General features: G+C 46.7%; 1 protein-coding gene across 4 annotated transcripts in view; it reads left to right on the top strand.

Annotated features, from left to right (window-relative positions):
* The window catches only part of KIF4A (kinesin family member 4A), an 807,676-nt gene that overhangs the window by 389,639 nt on the left and 394,561 nt on the right, over positions 1–23,476 (top strand). For all 4 annotated transcript variants that reach the window (XM_069612448.1, XM_069612449.1, XM_069612450.1 and 1 more), the window contains one exon: positions 10,156–10,266. In XM_069612448.1, coding sequence (XP_069468549.1) covers positions 10,156–10,266 — 111 coding nt within the window. The remainder of the gene's footprint in view (positions 1–10,155; positions 10,267–23,476) is intronic.

The raw sequence follows: 23,476 nt of genomic DNA, 5'->3' as shown, positions 1-23,476 counted from the left end.
AGCCTTTCCAGTCAATTAGGTAAAATAGTTTAGATTTGGAGATCTTGGAGTCCAGAATGCTTTTGACTTCAAATTCGAGTTCTCCAACTAGGATAGGTTTTGGAGATTTAGTTAGTCGGGTTTGAGGTTGCATGGGTTTTAATAGAGAGACGTGGAAGACCGGATGTATCTTCATGTGCGGGGGCAAGTCCAACTTGACCGCTACTGGGTTTACTATGGTAGTGATGGAATAGGGACCAAGGTATCTTGGGTTGAATGTGCGTGGTCCTTTTAGAGGTAGATATTTGGTGGATAACCAGACTTGTTCCCCTACTTGATATTGAGGGGCTTCCTTCTGATGTTGATCTGCTCCTTTCTTGTATTGTTCTTTAGCCCTTTGAAGGTGAGAAACAGCTTCGTTAAAGGCTTGGGTGATTGTAGAATGCAGGTAGTCTACTGCTGGTGTTTCAAGATATTGGAGGGGATCCAACTCCGAGGTTCGAGGGTGACTGCCGTACAAAAGAAAAAACGGGGTTTTCCCAGTTCCCGAATGGACAGTTATTGTAGGCATATTCGGCTATCCAAAGGATGTCTTTCCAAGTTTTTTCAGTTTGTTGCAGCAGCAGCGTAAATACTGTTCCAGAGTTTGATTGGTCCTCTCGGTTTGTCCGTCGGTCTGAGGGTGGTGACTGGTCGATAGTCTCACATCAATTTGAGCCGACCGACAGCAACTTCGCCAAAAATGAGAAATAAATTGACTACCTCGATCCGAAATTAGAACCGAAGGAAAACCGTGCAGTCGGACGATGTTTTCGAGAAATTCTCGGGCCAGAGTTGCTGCTGTTGGCAAGCCTTTGAGCGGAATGAAATGCGCCATCTTGAAGAATAAGTCCACGATTACTAGATTCGTATTGTATCCGGAGCATGGAGGTAGATCGGTGATGAAGTCCATAGAAAGCGTATGCCAAGGGCGAGGTGGGATGTCAATAGGGCGTAAGAGGCCTGCTGGTCTTTCCTTTTTGTTTTGGGCGCATACTCCACAGGACATTATAAAGTCTCTATCTTTTTTCCAAGACGGCCACCAGAAGTAGCGCTTGATCTTTTCTGAGGTCTTGGCTATACCGGGATGTCCTTCCATTAAAGAATCGTGATAACAAGAGATTACTTTTTTCTGTAAATCTGTGCTGGGTAGGTATAATCGTTCTTGGAAATACAATAAATTGTCCTTTACTGCAAAGTCCTTTCCCTCTAGATGCCAATTCTGTATGTCTGCTGGAGTTACAAGTTGCCTGGCTTTATCCTTAACTTCCTCTATGGATTGTGTGCCGATTACACCCAGAATTCTTTGTTCGGGAATGATTGGTACAGGTTTAGGGTTGATCAAGTGTTCTTCCACTCCCATCCGAGAAAGGGCATCCGCTTTACCGTTTTTTGTACCAGGTCGATAGGTAATTATGAAGTCAAACTCTGCAAAGAATAATGCCCAACGGAGTTGTCTAGAGGACTGGGCTTTTGCGGTTTTCAAATATTGCAGGTTTCGGTGATCCGTAATCACAGTAACGGTGTGTCGGGCCCCCAGCAGATAATGCCGCCAAGCCTTGAAGGCAGACTTGATAGCCAGAAGTTCCTTGTCAGTAATCGTGTAATTGATTTCAGGAGGCGAGAATTTGCGGGACCAAAATGCCACGGGATGCAACTGATTGGTTACCGGGTCCTTTTGTGATAGAACTGCCCCCATGGCAAGGCTTGAAGCATCAGTTTCCACGATATAGGGGAGTTCGGGGCGAGGGTGTTTTAAGATTGGTGCAGAGATAAATTTAGTCTTCAAATCCTGGAAAGCTTGTTCCGCCTCGGTAGACCATTCAAAACGTTTGTTTTTCTTTAACAAGGCAGTGATGGGCTGGACTATTCGAGAGAATTCGGGGATAAACCTGCGGTAAAAGTTAGCGAAGCCTAACATGCTTTGCCCACCTTTTACGGAGGATGGTGATGGCCATTTGAGAACTGCATCGACCTTCTTTAAATCCATACGCACTCCGCCAGGTGATAATATGAATCCCAAGAATTCAACTTCAGTCACGTTGAAAACACATTTTTCCAACTTAGCGAAAAGTTTGTGTTGACGCAATCTTTCGAGGACCGTTTTCACGTGTTTCCGATGTTCAGATTCCGATGAAGAATAAACGAGGATGTCGTCAATGTAAACAACACACACATCTATGAGCTCTCTGAGGACTTCGTTCATAAAATATTGAAAGGCGGCCGGGGCATTGCAAAGTCCGAAGGGCATGACCTGATATTCAAATAGCCCATACTTGGTGCGTAAGGCCGTCTTCCATTCATCGCCCTCTTTTACTCGTACCAAGTGGTAAGCTCCTCTAAGATCCAGCTTTGTATATATGCATGCTTTTCTTTCTTGGTCCAGGAGTTCAGGGATCAAAGGTAATGGATATCTATTCTTGACGGTGATCTGGTTCAGGGAGCGATAATCTATACAAGTTCTAAGGTCTCCTTCCTTTTTTGGAACGAAGAACAAAGCTGAAGAAGCAGGGGACTTGGAAGGACGAATAAACCCATTTGCCAGGTATTGATCCAGGTATTGTCGAAGGTGAAGGTTCTCAGGCTCGGTGAGGGCATAAATTCTACTACAAGGAGGAGTAGATCCAGGTATCAGGTCTATCTGGCAGTCATAAGACCTATGAGGAGGTAGAGAGTTAGCCTGATCCTTCCGGAAAACATCTTGGTATTCTAGATATTCGGGAGGTAACTGGGGAGTCTCTGAAGAAATTGCTGCCGGTGCAACACCAGGTGGAGGGTGACAAGTAGAGACACATTCTGGAAACTGGACCGTTCTTGCTCGCCAATCGATCAGAGGATTGTGTTTCTCTAACCAAGGTATTCCTAGAATAATCTGAAACTGAGGGGCCTTAATCACATCGAACACGATCTTCTCATGGTGTCCATCTTGACTTACTAGCGTCACTTCTTGAGTGGTATGCGTTACTGGCCCGGAGGCTATCTCCGTACCATCCACCGTAGTAATGACGTCCTTTACAGCCTTGGGACAAAGAGTTAGATTCATCCTCAAAACCATTTCATGATCCACATAATTGCCGATGGCACCGCTGTCGACGTAAGCTTCAATTGCATGTAATCGATCCGGATTATCAGGGCTAATGAGGACCATAGGTGTCACGAAATGCGAGGTCACGGAACTGGTTTTCACGCTCGGCAAGAGGACCTCTATTCTTGTCGGGCGAGGTCGTTTCCCTGCTCAGAGTTTGTAACTTTGGTAACTGCAGCTCCTACTGCCTTCTTGGCAGGTTTCACCGGACAGTCTCGAAGAAAGTGCCCTGAGTTTCCGCAATAGAGGCATAATTGCAACTGTTTTCTCCTTTCCCGCTCCTTTTGTTTTAGAGGACCTTTCAGATCCCCTATTTGCATGGGTTCCCCGGAGTCTACTCCTTTGGAAGGAGTTGGCGGTTTGGAAAATACTCGAGCATCAAACTTGGAACGATCGGCCTTCCTGTTCTGCAGTCTGTGATCTATTTGAACGACTAAGTCTATATAGTCCGAACAATCTTGTGGGGATTCACTACTTGGGCTAACACATCTTTGAGCTCTCCACGTAGACCTCTATAAAACAGCGTAATCCTTTTGTCCTCAGGCCATTGAGTTTCCACTATCGGTCTGTTGAAAGACGCAATATAAGCCAAAAGGTCTTGATTACCTTGTCGCAACGAAAGAAGCTCATTGTCCAAGGCCTGCCCCTGTGAATGTCTTGCGAACAGTTTTTCCATACTGAGCTGAAAAGCTTGAAAATCATGGAGGACCGGATCATCTTGATTTACTAGAGGGATCGACCAGTCTGCCGCATTGCCACTAAAGCACGAAAGCTACTTTAGCTTGATCAGTTGGAAAGGCTGCTGGCCGGCATAAGAAATGCAACCGGCACTGATTGATAAATACTGCAAACCTCTTTGGGTCACCAGAAAATCGTTCGGGCGGAGCCAGAGGTACATTCCCAGGTAGGTTGATCTGCACTGGATTCATAGAGGATGTAGAAGGAATATTTCCCCCAGATGCGGGTAACGGGGTCTGTCCGGCTTGTGACTGTAGCAATTGTCTAGCGAGATCATCTGTTCGCTCCTTGGAAATAATCAGTTCCCTTCTTAGAGCGTTCGTTTCCTGACGGGCTGCATGCACTTCTGCCCTTAGTTCCCCAAGTAACTGGGCTAGTTGGTCGGTATCCGAGGTTTCCATAGCGCCTGGACGGGAGTTTTGTGGTAGGCTTTGCGTTCTGTACGCTCACCTGATTCCCGTAGAGGCGCCGGTCTTGACTGGGCGTATACCGTATCTTCAAAGGTGATGTGTAACACACGGCTGGCTCTTTGGGCTGGACCTCTGTGCACTGTATGTCTGACTCGAAGGGTAAGATGTCTGCAGATAGAAAATATGGGATTAATGAACTGGGTTATTGAATGTCTCTCTCTTCTTCCCTTTCTCTTCTCCTGCAGAACCCCGAAGGTTAACGCTCTCACCTTAGGTAAGTGAACGCCGTGCTCTCCATCTGCCTCGGGGCAGGGTGCTGTAACCAGTTTCTTCACTGGATAAGGGGAGCAGGCCTCTTGACTTCAGAGGACTGCTGTCCGTCGTTTACTGCACGAACGGTAAGTTTCGAGTAATTCTAATGTCTTTTAAAGTCTTTAGTAATGATGTCTCTTGTTTTGCAGGGTTCCGGCGATGGTGGATGACGGGCTGAAGTGAGTTGAAGATGGAGCCCGTGTGATGAATAGAAGCGCCTGGAAGCACGTAAGTAAGCGCTTGTTGCCTGCTTCACGATGCGCTCTGTCTTTTTATTTTGCAGGTACAAGTTCGGAGCGGCTGCAGGGTGCCGGAATACCCACTGGGTTAGATGTGGAAAGGAGTAATGGCACGTGAGTATTAAAGTTCCCCAATGTCTTTAAACACACCTTGTTTTGTCTTTCAGATGCGGGATGCAGCGCGAGGCGTTGGTGACAGCCGATGGACCAGGTAAGTGAAGAGCTGTCACTGAAGACCGTAATGCTAACCTGTTCTTTCTTGTCTTTATAGGTGTTGCTGAAGACTGGATTCAGGATGGTAAGCCTTTTTCCTTAGGCCCAGGATCAGATGCAGAAGACACGATGAGCGTTCTGCTGCAGAGGATGCAGAATAACGCAAAGCAAGATTCATCCATCGGGTGTGGTTTAAATAGCCTCCTGTAGTGCTTAGGTGTCTCCTTCCACAGCCACGCCTAGGTAAGAAAAGAGTTCCTGCTTTCCAGAAGAATTCCAGTGTTCTGAACCTAGGGAGTGGCTCCTGCCCCACCCAACAGGAAAAGTAGTTCCAAACAGAAGAGGATCAGAGGCTCAACTGGCAGGCAAGTAAGCAGCATGGTCTGCTGCAGGTAAGTCCACCCAAGCATTATGAGCCTGGCGCTTCCAGCGCTGGGACTGGGCATATTTATGAGCCTGGTGCCACTGGCGCCAGGACTGGGTCCAAAAGGTCCCAATTGGGACTGGTTGGCACTCGGAACCTGGGTTATGGATCTGCTTCCAAGGGAGTTGGGAAAACCCTGACCTTTTGGAAGCAGAGATCATGACACGTGTTGAGCAGCCAGGCTTATCTCAAGAGGGGGTCAATGTGAGCTGTAGGAGAGTCTACACAGATTCAGTGACAAGTATTCAATTATAACTCTTACACAAGGTTTCTTGAATAAGCAATTATTAATTTATCAGTCAGAGTAAGCCTTCAGAAGGGAGTAATATAACAGTAACACTGAAATATACTTCACAAAATACATTCTTAATATTTCTAAATCAGGAAGTACCCTTTTGGGATGGCCCACAGACACAACCTACACACTCGGGTGACTTCAATAGCTAGGATGCTGGGGACATTAATAGATCACTGTTGCATTTAGTCATTTAAGAGTAAGTCAAAGGAAAGGGTTTAGAACATGCAAGAGAGCACAAATATTCTTTAAGCAGGCATTTCCTTTCAGATAAGAGTCATTCAGTGGAACAGGCTAAGCCAATCGGCAAAAGTCTATGAGCTGAAGCACTTCTTTGCAGGTGAGTAAGAAAAGTCTTTGCACAATGTTTTAGAAGTCTTTGATGAAGAATAATCAATGTAGGGCCACAAGCCGTTAGACTATAGTAGTAGAAGATGCAAGCAACTCTACAGCAAGAGGTAAGTTCGCTGACTTTTACAGTACCTTTGTTTTGAAGAAAAAAGTGCAGCCGATGACTTCTGTTCCTGAGCAGCTCTGCAGATCTCACTGTCCCTTCGCCTCAGTCGTGGGGACAAGAGGGAGAACTTCTGGGGACTCCTGCACTGCAATGGGGCGGTCTCCGCTCGCAACCGGCAATCTTCAAACATGTGGCTGTTCGGTGTTTCAGCTCCTCGCATCTACCGCAAATGGCAACACTGCGGTTCCTGGCTGTCGAGATGGGCTTTCCTTGCTTCTGGGGTCCTGCACTCTATTGAGGGGTCTCAGACTTGGTCATTCCTGCTTCCTGGGAGTCCGGAGGATCTTCCTGGAGCTCTTGGCCAGATTAAAAGCAACACACACAATCTGTTGTTCCTCTCTGTGGTATTTTGGTTTCCAGCAGCAACTCTGTGAATTCAACCAGCTCTGAGAATGTCCAGGTGGCTTACTTTGGAGTTCATTTTTCCCACCAACTCAAGGGGAGAAGCCGTCCTTGCAGGGGCTTCTGTCGATACAAATTTGGAGTTTCAGCACAGCAGCAGGGCTTCACCCGGCAAACCAACGGTCCAGGAGTTGCAGCAGGTGTCCTCTTCAAGTTCTTCTTTGGTTCCTTCGTCCAGTGGTCGACTGCCTTCCAAGCCAAAAGCCTCGCCTTTTATTCAGTGTTCTCCCATTCATTCCAGCCTAGCTGTCAGTGACCTAGCAGGGTGGCTGTCCTTGCCGGACAGTCGCCGGCCAATCACTACAGAGTGCATTTGGGTCTCCTAGGAGACTAAACAGAATTTCAGGCACCGCCCTCACTTACTGCCCACCCCAGATACCCTGGAGTTCGCTTTGTCGGGCTTCACTCTTGAATCCCGACAAAGCGTATAAAGGGACCAAACCAGGTCTGGCATGCAGAGTAAATCTTGAGGGACCTTTCCACAAAGAAATGGCGAAAAAAGACAGGGCCATTTTGACAAATGGCACCCTTGGGTGCTTTATTGCAGCTGCGAACGCAGTCCGCAGTAAATGCACACCACGGTAGTTAAAAGTAAACCACTGCCATCAGCCATTCAGTAAGGAAAGCGTAACATTAAAAATGTTACATGAGAAACTAGACAAAGGGGGATACTAGGACCCCTCCACATCCTATTGTAAAATAGTGTGTGTTGGGTCTAGAACTTTACAAATGTATGTAAAGTCAATTTCACTTTACTGCTCTGTGAAACAGTAGTTTATCCCAGAGAAGTATTTAACCCCTGGGAAATCTGAAAGACTTCCCTGTGCCACTGCACTGAAGGTGCTGTGACAATGTAAAATATGCCTTTAGAGTTTGTCAGGCTCCATAACCAAAAGAAACACAAAGTTCAGAACTCACATTAAACTACATGAGTGGGGAAAAAAGGGTCTCACTCTCTCCCGGTAAAGTCCTCAAAATCCAGCAAAGTTGCTGGGGGTCTCTAAGGTGAAGGGAATTTGCACATTTCTGAGAATTTTCCCTGACACCTGCGAAGGGTATATGAGTGACTGGCAGGACAGGAAGTGGGGGAGGTGACTGAAACTCCCCTTGTCTTTGTCCTGCAGTGCGCCTGGCTGTTTCCATTGGATAACTACTCCCCTACCCCCTTACAAGTTTGAATGGTGCAGTGGTCTTGATTGGACTCTTGAATGATTTTGGATAAATTTAGAGGTCCTGGAGCTGAAAATGAGACAACCAGTGGAACAGAAGCTTTTGAAGTATACCGCCAGAGCCTGCTGAGTGACCGCTGCTTTCCTGACCTCAACTTCTAAGTGACAGGGAAGATCCGAACACGACTCCTTCCTCCCTTGCACTGGTGGCCTAACCAGTCCCAAGACTAACTTCATTTTGCGATGACGCCTCCACAGCCTCCAATTCACCAATAACCAGTGACCTGTACTGCATTGCTGTGCATTGTTGGCCGAAGTGCACATTCGTCTGAAACTTTGTGGGCATACTTCTAAGCCTACTATGATCAAGCCAGCTCCCTTAAGCCCCGCCACCCGAGACATGGACCGAGAAAAGGTAGTCTACCGACGCAACAGCAGTCCTTCATCCAAGTCCTTTGCTGTGCATTTGTCTGCATGAGAGCTGTCGCCAGATCCACCGAAGATCCACCATCGCCAAGACGGAGAAACATTTGACGCCTCACTGACTGAACTGTTATGTAGCAACTGCTTCTTCACTCCAAGGTACTGTCCTTTTCTTAGTGAAACCTAACTGGAGAGCCTGCTTTGTTCCGGTGTTCCTGGGAGCTGTAGGTAGCATGTACCTTGCACCTCTCCAGGGTTCCCTTAGTTAAATTGGGAATGACTGCATATTCTACTCCAATTCTGCCTTAGGACATTGGTCCTTGGTGCTACCCTTCAAGGAAACCCCCTGCCTTACTGGACTTGTGAAACCTAACATATACTTGGTATCTGCTCAATCCTTCGAACACCCAAACATCTAATACCAAAGCATCGAATTATATGCAATGAAATTCCATCGAATAGCCATTTCGTTGTGTATAATTTGATGGAGCCATCGAAATTAATGGGGTTAGGGGTTGGGCCTAGGGTTGGATTAAGGGTTACATTGGGGTTGGATTAAGGGTTACATTGGGGTTGGATTAAGGGTTACATTGGGGTTGGATTAAGGGTTACATTGGGGTTGTGCTAGGGTTGGGGGTTGGGCTAGGATTAGATTAAGGGTTACATTGCGGCTGGGGTGATTTAGGGTTATGTTGGGGTTAGATTAAGGGTTACATTAGGGTTGGGGGGGTGGGCGTGGTGGTTGGGGGTGGGCGTGCGGGGGACCCCAATATACAAAAAAATATTAAAACGTTACAAGGAGCTGGCCAGTGCTGAAATTTCAGCACTGAACAGCTCCATGTAATGTTTTAAAGTTACCAAAAAAACATTGAAGTGCTATCTTTTACATGTAAAAGTGCATTTCCATTGAAACCTGTCAATTTATATTTTTGAGTTGCTGGTTTACATAGAAAGGCACTTTTACATGTAAAAGATACCCTGTCGATGTAGAAAGGCACTTTTACATGTAAAAGATACCCTGTCGATGCTTTGGCATTCAATGCTTTGGTTTGTCGTTGCTTTATTTTCAATGCAATCACTATAAACCCATTTACTTACCCGCAAAACCCAGACGAGATCATGTTGGACTCTGCCCCTCTGAACCTTTTACACTGTTTCCCGCCTTTTCTGGCCTAATCCTGGTCACTGGTGGCTCAGTGTCCCATCTGAGCATTGTGAGCCTCTCATAAGATAGGGTTGGACTCTGACCGGCTGGAACAAAGTTACTATAAGTTAGTTTGGAAACGTTTGCATATATGGTTCAGATGGTTTTACTATGCAATTTGTACTGAAATAGATATTCTAGTGTGACTGTCTGATTTTGTCACCAAAGAACATTGCAAGTGTTCAATTTGTCTTATAGTATTTGCTTGCCTTACAAGTTACAACAGTGTGCCTTAATGTAAACGTTTTATACAACTTCTACATATCGGTGTGTCCTTGAACTAAGTGTGTGCTCTGAGTTCTTTGTACCTTACTACAGCCGTCCTCCCTCCTTAGACTAAGCCTGCCTGCTTGCCATTCTACCAAACCTTTGTGTGGTTCAGGCGAAACAGAAGTAGTGTTACCCTGTTCAATGTGGGTTTTCCTAAGGGCTGTCTCAGACACTACTTTTGTAAAACCACTGATTAGTGCATAAAGAACTTTCAGCAACTTTACTGTTACTTGTTTCGCTCTTTCAGTGCATCCTATTGACTAACAATGTACAAGTCTTAAGCTGGTTTTATTTGGTTATTTTGTTTATTTTGCATCATGTATTAGGTTTGTTTTGGCTTGTATAGCCTGGCTGGTTTTAAGACCTTGAGCTGATCAAGGATTGCGGTTAAACATACTTTTTAAAAAAAAAAAAATATTTTTAAACTTTCTTGCAGGGTATGAAGACGCAGCGTGTGCAGCTCATGAAGCAAATGAAGGAGGATGCTGAAAAGTTCCGTACTTGGAAGCAGCAGAAGGATAAAGAGGTGATTCAGCTGAAGGAAAAGGTATGTTTAGCTGCAGAGTCTTTTTTACAGAGCGATTGAAAGTTCTAAAGAATTGAAAGTTCTAATGGATTCCTTCCTCCTGCGATTTCCTAATTTGATAGCTGTATCCTAGCACAGCTGGTCTCCCTAAACCTTTGCACTGCCAGGTGGGTGTAGCGTGACTCTGCAGCGGCTCAGTTGGACTCCTCTTAGTGCCGCACACTGGATATGATGTCGGGCCAGTGCATATAGTGGCGCCATGCCCTGTGACCTCTGTTCCTTTTTTCAGCGCTTAGTGTGTGCTCAGATTAGCAAACAATCTTTTTCTTACTTTTGAAGTATGCCATGCCTACTTTGTCTAAGGCCTTGGGCTTCAAGCTGTGCACAGACTGCAGTTGGCAAATGTCGGTCTCGGATCTGCACTAAAGAGATTTGTTTGGGGATGACCCTGATACTCAGGGTTGCAGGGCATGCTAGTCCATGCACCCATAGGCCCTCCAGAGAGGCCAGCAAATCTTTACCTTTTATCCACAAGTTGAAGGGTGAAGCTCTGTGGTCTCGCTTGTAGTAGCATGGTGTGGAACGACGCTCTGATGACTAGGCGTCTCCATAAGGAAAAGGACGAGGCGAAAGCCCCGCAAGAGGTCATGCTCCCAGTGAGTCCTCGCTGGCTTCCCCTTCGAAGAGCAGCCACCGCTCCAGGGAGTGCCCTAACTGTCCAGCGCAGATAACTTTTCCCACTCAGTCCTCCACGCCTGACGAATGGGAGACCTTCTGCCTGAAGATGTTGAACATTTTCACCAAGGCACAGTCTACCGTGCCATCAGCTTTAGCTATGGAGCTGCAAGGTTCCACCACCTCTGCTGCGACCAGCAGGATACCGTCTGGTCCACTCCTTCACGCCAGAGGATCTATCCTGGACCAGATGGAGGCAAAGTTGTCTCAGCGCTGACAGGCCTGACCCTTTGGTGCAGAGACTCCCGGCGCCGACCAGCTTCACAGGAATATGGCCCACTCCCTAGGGACGACTTCATGTCAAAGATGTATATGTATAGCAAGGAGGGTGACCAGGACTACTTATGCTTGTGAATCTGCTTAGAATCCTATGCTGTGCATATAGTTTGACATCTAGTGGTAACCGTGCAGTATTTCATCCTTTTTTCCAAAGATCGAAAAGGACTGTTAGGCAAGATTGTGTGTACTAACACTGTGGGAGACTACACCAGCCTTGTCCTCTTGGCAATAGGAAACCCATCCATTGGTATAGGCCTGTACTACACAGGTTGGTAGAGTGACAGAGCAGCCAGGCTTATCGCAAGAGGGGCCAATGTGAGCTTTAGAGGTGCAACATAGAGGTTCACAGTGACAGGTATTCAAGTTAACCTTATACTCGGTTTCTTGTTCAAATAATTATTTATTAATTGAATTAGCGATAAAGGAGAATTCTCCCGAACAGTTCCCGCTGGTGAAGGCTCCAGCCCCGGCATGGGAGCTCAACATGGTGCTGACCAGGCTCATGGGGCCGCCATTCGAGCCTCTGAATTCAACGCTGTTGAAGTTCCTGTCGTGGAAGACGGCGTTTCTTGTGGCCATCACCTCTGTACGACGAGTGGGAGAGATCCAGGCCCTCTCTTGTAAACCTCCATCTTTGACATTCCACAAGACGAGGGTAATGCTGAGGACGCACCCCTCCTTCATGCCCAAGGTGCCGTCGGACTTCCGTCTCAACGAGCCCTTGGTGTTACCTGTTTTCTTCCCGTCATCAGCTGAGGACTTTGCACTCGCTGGATGTGGCTAGAGCGCTGAAGCTCTACGTGGACCGCACAAAGTCTGCGGAAGACATCCCAGTTGTTTGTGAACTTTGGACCTGTGAACCAAGGGAAGGGCCTCTTGAAGGCTTCCATTTGCAAATGGCTCTCAGGCTTCATCATGCACTGTCACTGGTTGGCAAACCGACCGTTGCTCGGCCTTCTGAGCCCATTCAACCAGAGCGATAGCTGCTACCACGGCGTTCCTGTCTGGTGTGCCCCTGGTGGACATCTGCAGGGCTGCTACGTGGAGGTCGACACTCACCTTCACGAGATTCTACTGCGTTGAACGGGATTCCAGGGAGGTGTCCAGAGTCAGCCAGGCAGTGCTGCGCAATCTGTTTGCCTGAAGGTGAGCCTTTTGAGGAGGTAAGAGATGCTTAATGTTGAGCCTTGCCACCTCCCGTGGTTGTGCATGTGTACTGCTATGTATTCTTGTATTCTTGAGCATATGAATCCATGCCAGACCCCATGCTGGAGAAGGAACAAGTTACTTACCTGTAACTGTTCTCCAGCTTGGGTCTGGCATGGATTTGCATGCAAACCCTCCCACCAACCCCTCTGCGGCTCTTCTCTTGGTCCTACTGCCACTTTTCGTGCTACCAAATCTGAAGATGGCTGCCAGAGGAGGGGCTTAGGTGGAGGGCAGTCATTCGCTGGGGGCAGTATGACCCAGAGACCAGTGATTGGTTACTAGTACTAAGACAGTTCAGAAACCAAACAGATTTTTTTTCTTTACTGAGGATTCCCAGCCTGACGGGGAATATTCATGAGCATGTGAATCCATGCCAGACCCATGCTGGAGAACAGTTACAGGTAAGTAACTTGTGCCTTAGTCTGCATTCGTGCAGTTTTCAGAAATGGCCGCTAGATGGCACCATCTTCCCGTTAGCTTGGAGAGAAACTGCACTGGAAGAGTCTCGGGAGGAAAAATCTTAGTGTGCTTATCGCTCTGATTTCAGTCACCTGGTTCACTGCGCTTTAGTCCCTCATCACATTAAGGAGATGCAATGAGAACGTGCCAGTAGCTTTCATCTAGCGATGCAAGTTAGATTGCTGCTGACCTCGCATGCTCAGATTAATATGCTCACCTCTTCAAACATTGCTGCTGCCCAAAGTTACACGAACTATCAAACAGTGCATGTAAAAGAGTATTTTAACATGCAGGTTCTCCCCTTGGCTTCGAACCAAATTCCAAATATACAGTTCATACAAATGTAAAAGTTCTCTTCAGAAAATGTATCGAGCACTTGGGTGCTGACTAAAGCTGGAAACTCCTGTAATCCCTCTTTCCCGACTCCTGATTTCTTGGAAGATCTCTTTTGTCCAAATATTTGCGACTTCTTGAAACAGCAACACTTGGGCCTAACTTGGAAGATTACTTTTAAAACACAACCTGTCTCTTGGACGATGACTAATGAAAGGCAATTTAGAATCCAGCTTACACCTGCAAGCTCATTGTTAGGGAGAATTCTCCTTCAAGGGCTAATTTCCCTCACCTAGCGAGTCCCCCAGCAGCTTTGCTGGATGTCTGGAGTTTATTTTTCCACCGGTTAAGAGTGTACATCTTTTTTCACTCTTATGTGTTTTGGCCTATTTGTTTTACTCATTGTGTGATCTTGGGCACTGGATCACACCACTCCAGGTGCCCCTGTTCTTGTACGGGTTACACAGCACCTTTAGTGTAGTAACCCAGGGTTGTCTTTTAGACGGCCCTCTCACTCCATTTCACTGGGGCTGACTACTGTCCCCCAGAGAAAGGTAAAGTTGACATTTACTTTACATAGTAATTTTTACCACAGACCAGTCTACCCCATCTTACATGGAGTACTGGAAAGAGCTAATCGGTACACCTTTTCTGTCTGTACCTCCCTGAGCATTGTTTTTGCTCTTTTAACATTTAGACTTGGCTGGTGGCAGTGGTATCTACCCTAACTTTTCTACCGCGATTATATTAGATAAATGTGGTACTGTTGTTGGCTATTATATTAGCCTCGAACATATACCCGCATGACCAAATAGTCTTTCTTTTGGCTCCGGTTGGGTTTATTCGCCATTTCTTTTAGTTAAAGTCCTTCTTGTGTTTTACTTTGTGCGGCAAACTAGGTTCGCCTTTTTTTGTTCACTGTCTTTTTGGTGGGCTTCTGCAGAGAAGCCCTCCAGGCGCCTGGGTGTCTAGGTGGGCTGAATGTGAGGGAGGGGTGTAGTATCCTAGGAAACCCAAGTCGCACTTTGCCATGATTGGGTGAGGTGGTTGTCCCGGCTGGACAACCACCCCCGCCCCCCCCCTGCTGCGTGATTGACAGCCAGGCTGTGTGAATGTGGGTTTTTGCGCATAAAAAGCAGGTTTCTTGGGCTAGAAGTCAGTCGCCTCTGGAACTACAAGGAACCAAAGAGAAGCGGAGAGAATGATGGCTGCTGCAACTACCCCGTCCTGGTGAAGCCCTGCTGCAGTCCTGAGCTTTCTACCCTTCGACGACTAAGAGGATATCTAGTCCGGAGTCGTCTTCCCTTGATCCTGGTGGGGATAACCAGCTCATCTTCTTCAGCCAGCGATCTCCGCCGTGGTCGAAATCGCTGCACACTGCTGTAGTGGTCCGGATAGCCACCTGCCGAGCCTCTCCTGTTTTTAAGGAGCGCACCTTTTATTCATTGTCGCTGCTGCCGGCTTCATCCCTGTGTGGTGCAGACCCCCTTCAGACGTCCTCCTTCACAACGAAGCTCCAGGAATCGTGGGTCTGCGGGAAACCAACAGGAACAACTGCCAGGGCACTAGCTGGACCATTGGAATAAGGTACTGTGTTCTACTCGAGGAAACCGGGTGAACCCCTTTTCTTCAACTCCAAAGCTCGGCCTTGTCTTCCCTCCTTACAGCTTTTGCTTCCGAACATTGACAATATTCAAGTACTCTTGGGCTATACGGAATCGTGAACTGTAACGGTGTGATCTTCGGCACAGGCCTCTGGTGTCATCTAAACCTGGCTCCGACCCTTTGACTTTTGAACTCTTGTCGGAGTGTTTCTCGATCCTGGCTGCCTAACCTAAATATTGCCTGTGATTTTTGCCTCCTCCCTCTGGGTATCTTGGGTGCTAAGTGTGTTTTTGCTCCGGTATCATTTAATGTCACCGATATGCGTTCATTTAGTAGACCGAACTGTCTAAAAGTGATTGCAACCGTATCCGCGGTACCGTGTTTTGTTCATAACGCTTCATTCAAACACAGGGTACTTACCTTGAGACATACTGTACAAAGTGAATTGGTTAGTTGTAGTATATTTAACGTGTGGTTTTGTTTAAAGTTTAATAGAGGTGTTGTGTTTATAACTGATGGTTTAAGAATACAATTACTTATATTTTTTACCTGAAACCTTGAGTCAGTGTTTGCTTGAGTCACAGTAATTGTGGTCCCTTTGTGTAATCTCTGCTACTGCTCATATACTCTTGAGATAAAAACAAAGGGGGGTGTCTGGGAATCTCTCTACCAGCACGAACACAGCCCAATGACCTGTTCTTGGGTGAATAACCCCTGGGAGAGACTCTACCAAGTCTTTAGCTCACTGTCCTTTTCACAGAGAAGAAATTTCTCCGCAAATCAGCCTTTGTCCTGCCCAGGGGCAGTCCAGCGCCGAAATGCTAGGCAATTCTCCTCTGAACAAGAGTACCATCAGTAACCCCATACACGTGTTTCAGCCTTGTTGGGCATCATCAGTGAGGTGAAACTGTTGCCTCTCTAAGAACAGTGAGCAAGGGGTCCACGTCTGGATTGCCCTGTTAACTTAGGGTGAAACCCAAAGTTAATGTATGCAAACAAAGGGGGGGTCTGGGAATCTCTCTACCAGCACGAACACAGCCCAATGACCTGTTCTTGGGTGAATAACCCCTGGGAGAGACTCTACCAAGTCTTGAGATAAGCCTGGCTGCTCTGCTACTGCTACCACTATAACTTAGTAGTACAGGCTTTTACCAAAGGTAAAACTTGTATTGCCACCTGTAGTCTTAATTGTGTGTAGTGGTGCCTAAGGGCACTGCACAGGATTCTGCCTAACACTGGTGTACAGCAGTGAGGATTTGGAAGTAGAGTGATTACACTTAGAGTGCTGCTATTGCTTGGGTTCAACTAACCACAAGGCTAAACACCACTAATTCTATTTAACTACGGAATCATGTCAAATATGGAAAACTACACTGAAGAGGGTCTTTTAAACTATTCTGCTGAGGTTCTGAGAATCATGTGTAGGGAAAAGAGTCTCTCTGGTAAAGGAAATAAATCTGAACTAGTTGCAAAGTTAATGGAGAAAACGTCTGGAGAGTGGGTCAGAAGGGCCTATCCCTCCAGCCAATGTGGATTTTGATGTTTCTGATTGAGAGTGTTAATTTAGAAGAAGTAGATGAGTCCTTGCTAGGAAACCCTACAACTCCTTTGCCTGCTCAGAATGCACAACCACTGCCCACAGGTCCTACACTTACTCCTGAGTTTATTGCACTTGAGAAAATGAGACTTGAATTGGAAGTGAAACGTAGTGATGCACAAACTGCCATGAAACATCAAGAGTTAAGGCTCAGAGAAATGGAGCTGAATCATGAACTAGAAATAAAGAAACTGTCTCTAGAAAATGCTTCTCTCCCATAGTCTTCTAGGTCTTCCAGCCCTAAGACCCCGTATGCCAAAGGAAATGCTTGGTATGTATGAGACGAAACTTGATGTTTTGGATTGGTTAGCACTGTTTGAGTACAGTCATGGGATTCAAGGTATCTCAGGGAATCAGTTGATTCCTTGGCTTTTCTCTAGGCTTCCCCCTGTTGCAAGTGATGCTGTAATGGAGTTGGGGGATCGGGGGAGGTGGATAAGCAGGATTATGAGTGTGTGAAGCTAGCTTTGATAGCTAGATTTGGGAAGACCCCTTCCCAGTATCTTAAGAGGTTTAGAACCCTCAAAAAGCATGATGGTACCCCTTGGGCTACCTGGGTGTGACTGTTTGAAAAACCTAGATGGTTGGGTTAAGGGTTACAAAGTGAACACTTATGAAGGTTTGAGGAATCTTGTAATGTTGGAGTCTATTTTTGATGCCTGCTCTCCTGAGCTTAGACAGCACTTGGCTGATTCAAAGGAGATAGATCCTAGGAAGTTAGCTAAGGCTGCTGACTTGTGGGTTGCCAACAGGTCTTCTCGACTCAGAAGAACGAAGAGGGAAAGCAGTCCAAGAAAACGAAGGAGAATTCCAGTAATTCCAATCCAAAAGAGGGCCACAAACCTAACCAGGGTAAGCCACAAGGTAAACCGAATCAGGCTAGTGTACCACCTGTTTCCACACCAGATGGAGGTCAGAGCAACCCCCCCACTCCAGAGAGCATTTGGGAAATGCTTTGTGGATTGCCTGGCCATGTGAAAGGAGATCCCAAGTGTAAGGGTAAACCTTCAGGGATCAACACTATCTCCTTAGCCTTCTCCCAGGTGGATGAAGTACCTATGACAAGTGGAATCTTTCAGCTACTAGCTGATGAGCCCATGAGTCTCAGCTAGTGTTTTAGTGTCCTTGGAAACAACAGAACTTAGATGTCTATAACTCAATCCCAGATAATACTTATTACAAAGATGGTGTTCTTGTGAATGGTCAGGAGACCCCTGCCATCAGAGACACTGGAGCCAGCATAACTGTGGTTGATTAATATTTTTCAAGGTGGAGGATGTTGCTAAGGCACCCAAACACCTAACCATGTTAGCTGATGGCCCTGTGCAAATGGTTCCCCAGTTACCAGCTCTCATCCAGTGTAATGACATGACTGTCAGAATACCTGTAAGTGTGTAAAATAACGTACCTGGGAGGGTCCTGTTGGGTAATGACCTTAAAACTCTTGGAGTTGTGTCTAGTACCCCCATGCCCCCCAGCAGAAGGAAGCAGGAGCTCACAAGGTCTGCAAGGGAGAGAACCCTAAGAGGCTCTCCTGGGGACATGATGGAGGAAGCCATCACCCCAAGTCCACAGGACCTACTACCATTGCAGGTGCAAGAAAAGACAAAAGGGAAACCTAAGTCTGCCAGCAAGAAACCAGCAAGCACTCCTGTGCCGAGAAGGACATCTCCAAGACTGTCCAAAGTCACACCTGTGACTCCCATACCAGCTGAGTGTGAGGTTCAACCCTGTATGGTCAAACTAGATACTGAGGAATCAGATCTTGAAGAGGATCTTAACTTGGTAGGAGATCTTGACCCTGTTGACCATCCTGAGCTGCAGTCTTTACTGGCAGAAGGTAGACCCAACAGGGAAGATTTCAGCAAGGGACAACAAGCGTGTCCTACCTTGGAAGGTCTTCGCCAACAGGCCACTTCTCAGCTCAATGGGACTGAGCCTGGGAAGTATAGGTTGCACTGGGAAGATGGCCTCTTCTACAGTGAACCAACTGAGTCAACCCCTGGAGACTACAAAAGACTTGTAGTACCTCTAGTGAACCGACTCTGCAGTTAGCCCATGAGGTACCTTTGGCTGGTCACTTAAGTTTTAAGAAGACCAAAGAAAGGCCATCTCTGCACTTCTACTGGCCTAAGATGGGTACAGAAGTAGACACTCTGCAGAAGCTGCCACACTTGCCAAACCTCTGGCAAGAGTGGGTCCAAGAATGTGGCACCCTTAGTGCCTCTCCTTGTGGTGGGAATTCCTTTCGAGACGGTGGGGATTGACATTGTTGGTCCTCTTGACACTCCCAAATCTTCAGGCAACAGGTTTAGCCTGGTTGTAGTGGACCATGCCACTAGATTGCCTGAAGCCATACCTATGAGGACTGTTACGGCTCCGGTTGTGGCTAAGGCCCTACTTGGTATTTTTACCAGAGTCGTTTTTCCTAAGGAGGTGATATCTGACAGGGGATCAAATTTTATGTCCCACTACATGCAAGCCATGTGGAAAACCTGTGGAGTTACCTACAAGTTCTTAACTGCCTACCACCCCCAAACCAATGGACTGGTAGAGAGGTTTAACAGAACTATGAAGAGCATGATGGGTGCTTTAGAAGAACCCCATAGAAGAAAGTGGGACCTTCTACCGCCATGCCTTCTCTTTGCTTATAGAGAAGTCCCTCAGGAGGGAGTAGGATTTAGTCCCTTCGAACTTATCTATGGCCACCCAGTCAGAGGTCCATTGGCCCTGGTTAAGGAGGGGTTGGAGAGTGCTCTTTCCCCCAAGCCAGTCAGAATGACTATGTGATGGGTCTCCGGAGGAGAATGTCACACATGATGGCAGAAGCAAGTGATAACTTGAGGGCTGGTCAAGCTCTGGTCAAGCATTGGCATGACCAGAAGGCTAACATGGTTGAGTTCACTCAAGACCAGCTTTTTCTTGTTATGGTCCCCACAAGGCAGAGGGCCTTGCAGGACAAATGGATAAGACCCTTCAAGGTTGTGGGTAAACTTGGAGAGGTGAACTATCTGGTGGACTTGGGCAACCCTAAGGAGGCTCCCAGAGTCTTTCACACCAACCGTTTAAGGGCTTATTTCTCTAGACCTGACCTAGGAGCTCTGCTTCTAGCTTCAGCTCAGGAGGAGGAGGAGGAGGAGGAGAGAACCTCTGCCTGACCTCCTCAGAGGCTTACCTTTAGATGAGCAAGTGGAAGGAGTTAATCTCTCTTCCAGTCTCACATCTGACCAGCAGGATGAGTGCAAGTTACTGTTAAATGAGTTTGCCTCCCTGTTCTCACTTTCACCAGGCTTGACCCTTTGGGTCAGCATAACATACACACTGGTGACTGTTTGCCTGTCAAAAGCTGGGGATACAGAATGTCTGACAATATCGGTTCCCACATAAGGAATGAGGTCTACAAGATGCTTGAACTCTGGGTTATAGAGCCCTCTACTAGCCCATGGTCTAGCCCATTTGTGCTTGTACCAAAGGCAGGATCCAAGGAGTTGAGATTCTGCGTGGACTATAGAGCTCTAAATGCAGTCACCACGACTGATGCCCATCCTTTGCCTAGGACAAATGAACTGGTGGACAAACGTGGTGCAGCCAAGCACCTCAGCACATTTGACCTAGCGTCAGCTATTGGCAAATAGCCCTGACAGACCATGCCAAGGAAAAAACTGCATTCTCCACTCCAGCTGGCCTCTACCAATACAAGGTGATGGCTTTTGGATTAAAGAATGCACTTGCTACATTTCAGAGGATGGTCAATCAAGTTCTGAATGGGATGGAGGACTTCTGCATGGCATACTTGGATGACATTGCAGTGTTCAGCTCTACATGGAAAGAACATATTGAACACCTAGGATATATATTGCAGGCTCTTGTACAGGCCCATCTGACTATAAAGGCAAGCACATGTCAAATTGGTCAGTTCAGTGGTGTACCTTGGACATGAGGTAGGAGGAGGTGAAATAAGGCCATTGCCTAGCAAAGTACAAGCTGTACAAAACTGGGCCACCCCTACTCAGACCCAAGTAAGAGCCTTCCTAGGTCTTACTGGGTACTATAGGAACTTCATAGAGAACTATGGGACCATAGCTTCTCCCTTGAATGTCATCTCCCCTCCCAAATTTCCTAAAAAGGTCAGGTGCAATGAGTGCAATCAAGCCTTTGAAGGTCTTAAAGCCCTTTGTCAAGCTACAGTCCTAAGAGCTCCTGACTACCACCACCCCTTCATTGTACAAACTGCTGCTTCTAATGTAGGTATAGGTGCAGTCCTTAGTCAACTGGATGAGAAAGGTAGGGAACACCCTATTTGTTTCATCAGCAGGAAGTTAAAGGATCCTGAAACAAGGTGGGCAACAATAGAAAGAGAATACTTTGCTATTGTGTGGGCACTGAAGAGGTTTAGACCATACTTGTATGGATCTACCTTCATTCAGACTGACCACCAACCCCTGAGATGGCTGATGCAAATGAAAGGGGAAAACCCAAAGAACCCAAAGTTACTCAGATGGTCAATCTGCCTGCAAGGATTTGATTTTTCCATTGAGCACAGAGCAGGAAGTCCCCACCAAAATGCTGGTCTCTCTAGGATGTTTTAAACCGACTAGAGGTATGAGATCCATCCAGGAGTGGATTAAATCCTCCTGTCCCTTAGTCGGGGGTTGGGGGGCGAGTGTTGGGGATAACACTGTTAGGCAGAATCCTGTGCAGTACCCTTAGGGACCACTACACACAATTAAGACTACAGGTGGCAATACAAGTTGTACCTTTGGTACAAGCCTGTACTACTAAATTATAGTAGAAGCAGAGCAGCCAGACTTATCTCAAGAGTATATGAGCAGTAGCAGAGATTACACAAAGGGACCACAATTACTGTGACTCGAGCAAAAACAGACTCAAGGTTTCAGGTAAAAAATAGAAGTACATTTATTCTTAACCATCAGTTATAAACATAACACCTCTAAACTTTAAACGCAACCACACATTAAATATACTACAACTAACCAATTCACTTTGTACAGCAAGTCTCAAGGTAAGTACCCTGTGTTTGAATGAACTGGTGTTATGAACAAAACACGATACCGCGGATACGGTTGTGATCACTTTGACAGTTCGGTCTACTAAATGAACGCGTATCCGTGACACATAATGCAACCAGGGTAAAAACACACTTAGCACCTGAGATACCCAGAGGGAGTTGGAGGCAAAAATCACAGGCAATATTTAGGTTAGGCAGACCGTATCGAGAAACGCTCAGACAGGAATTCATAAGTCAAAGGGTCGGAGCCAGGTTTAGATAACACCCGAGGCATGTGCCGAAGGTCACACAGACAGTTCACGATTCCGTATAGCCCAAGAGTACTTGAATATTGTCAATGTTCGGAAGAAAAAGTTATAAAGATGAGGGAAGACAAGGACGAGCCTTGGAGATGAAGAAAAGGGGTTCACCCAGTTTCCTCGAGTAGAACACAGTACCTTATTTCTACAATGCAGCTGGAGCTCTGGCAGTTGTTCCTGTTGGTTTCCCACAGACCCACGATTCCTGGAGCTTCGTTGTGAAGGACGTCTGAAGATGGTCTTCACCACACAGGGATGAAGCCGGCAGCAGCGACAACGAAAAGGTGTGCTCCTTAAAAACAGTAGAGCCTCAGCAGGTCGCTGTCTGGACCACTACAGCAGTGTGCAGCGATTTCGACCACGGCTGAGATCTCTGGCTGAAGAAGGTGAGCTGGTTGTCCCCACCAAGCTCAATGGAAGACTCCGGACTGGATCTTCTTGGTCGTCGAAGGGAAGATGGCTCAGGACTGCAGCAGGGCTTCACCGGGATGGGGTAGTTGCAGCAGCTGTCGTTCTCTCTGCTTCTCTTCGTTTCCTTGTAGTTCCAGAGGCGACTCTCTTCTAGCCGAAGAGACCTGTCTTTTATGCGCAAAACCCCCATTCACACAGCCTGGCTGTCAATCACGCAGCAGGGGGGTTTTCCAGCCGGGACAACCACCTCAGCCAATCATGGCAAAGTGCGACTTGGGTTTCCTGGATACCCTGTGCAGGGGGTGACTACACCCCTCCCTCCCATTCAGCCCACCTAGGCGCCTTGAGGAGGGCTTCTCTGCAGAAGCCCGCCAAAAAGACTGTGAACAAAGAAGGCGAACTTAGTTTGCAGCTCAAAGTAAAACACAAGGAGGACTTTAACCAAAAGAAATGGCGAATAAACCCAACCGGAGCCAAAAGAAAGACGATTTGGTCAAGCGGGTTTATGTTCGAGGCTAATATAATAGCCAAGAACAGTACCACGTTTATCTAATATAATCGCAATAGAAAAGTTAGGGTAGATACCACTGCCACCAGCCAAGTCTAGATGTTAAGAGCAAAACAATGCTCAGGGAGGTACAGATTAGCCCTTTCCAGTACTCCATGTAAGATGGGGTGTTCTGGGTCTGTGGTAAAAATTACTATGTAAAGTAAATGGCAACTTTACCTTTCTCTGGGGAACAGTAGTCAGCCCCAGCAGAATGGAGTCAGAGGGAAGTCTAAAAGACAACCCCGGGGTACTACAGTAAAGGTGCTGTGTAACCCGTACAAGAACAGGGGCCCTGACAACTGCCTGACCCTAGCCAGGGCATTAATACTAACCAAATTAAACTACTGCAATGCCTTCTATTTATGCACCAACCAACACCACCAAAGAAAACTGCAAACCTATCAAAACGACGCGCTCAGAACAGCAACTAACTTTCCGAGAACGTTCCATGTCAGAGCTTGGGCAGAATGTTCGATGGCTCTCAATAAACCAGAGAATCAAATTTAAGACCCTTTCACCTGCATACAAATGTTTGAATAATCAAGCAACCATGTACCTGTGTACACGGGAGTTAGCTTTAACTACTAACGTTTCTGTGTATGTGTCCTGCTATGTAAATACTTAACTTCGTATCGGTAAAACTTATCATACAACTTCAAATATGTAAAGCATGTTTGTGTCATCATAAGAAATGTGCCCAGATGCCTAAGGGCTTGGTGCGCTAT

Source organism: Ambystoma mexicanum, chromosome 5p, assembly GCF_040938575.1.
Source record: "Ambystoma mexicanum isolate Mex_15411 chromosome 5p, UKY_AmexF1_1, whole genome shotgun sequence".
Lineage (NCBI taxonomy): Eukaryota > Metazoa > Chordata > Amphibia > Caudata > Ambystomatidae > Ambystoma > Ambystoma mexicanum.
This window is presented reverse-complemented; position numbering and strand designations above follow the sequence as displayed.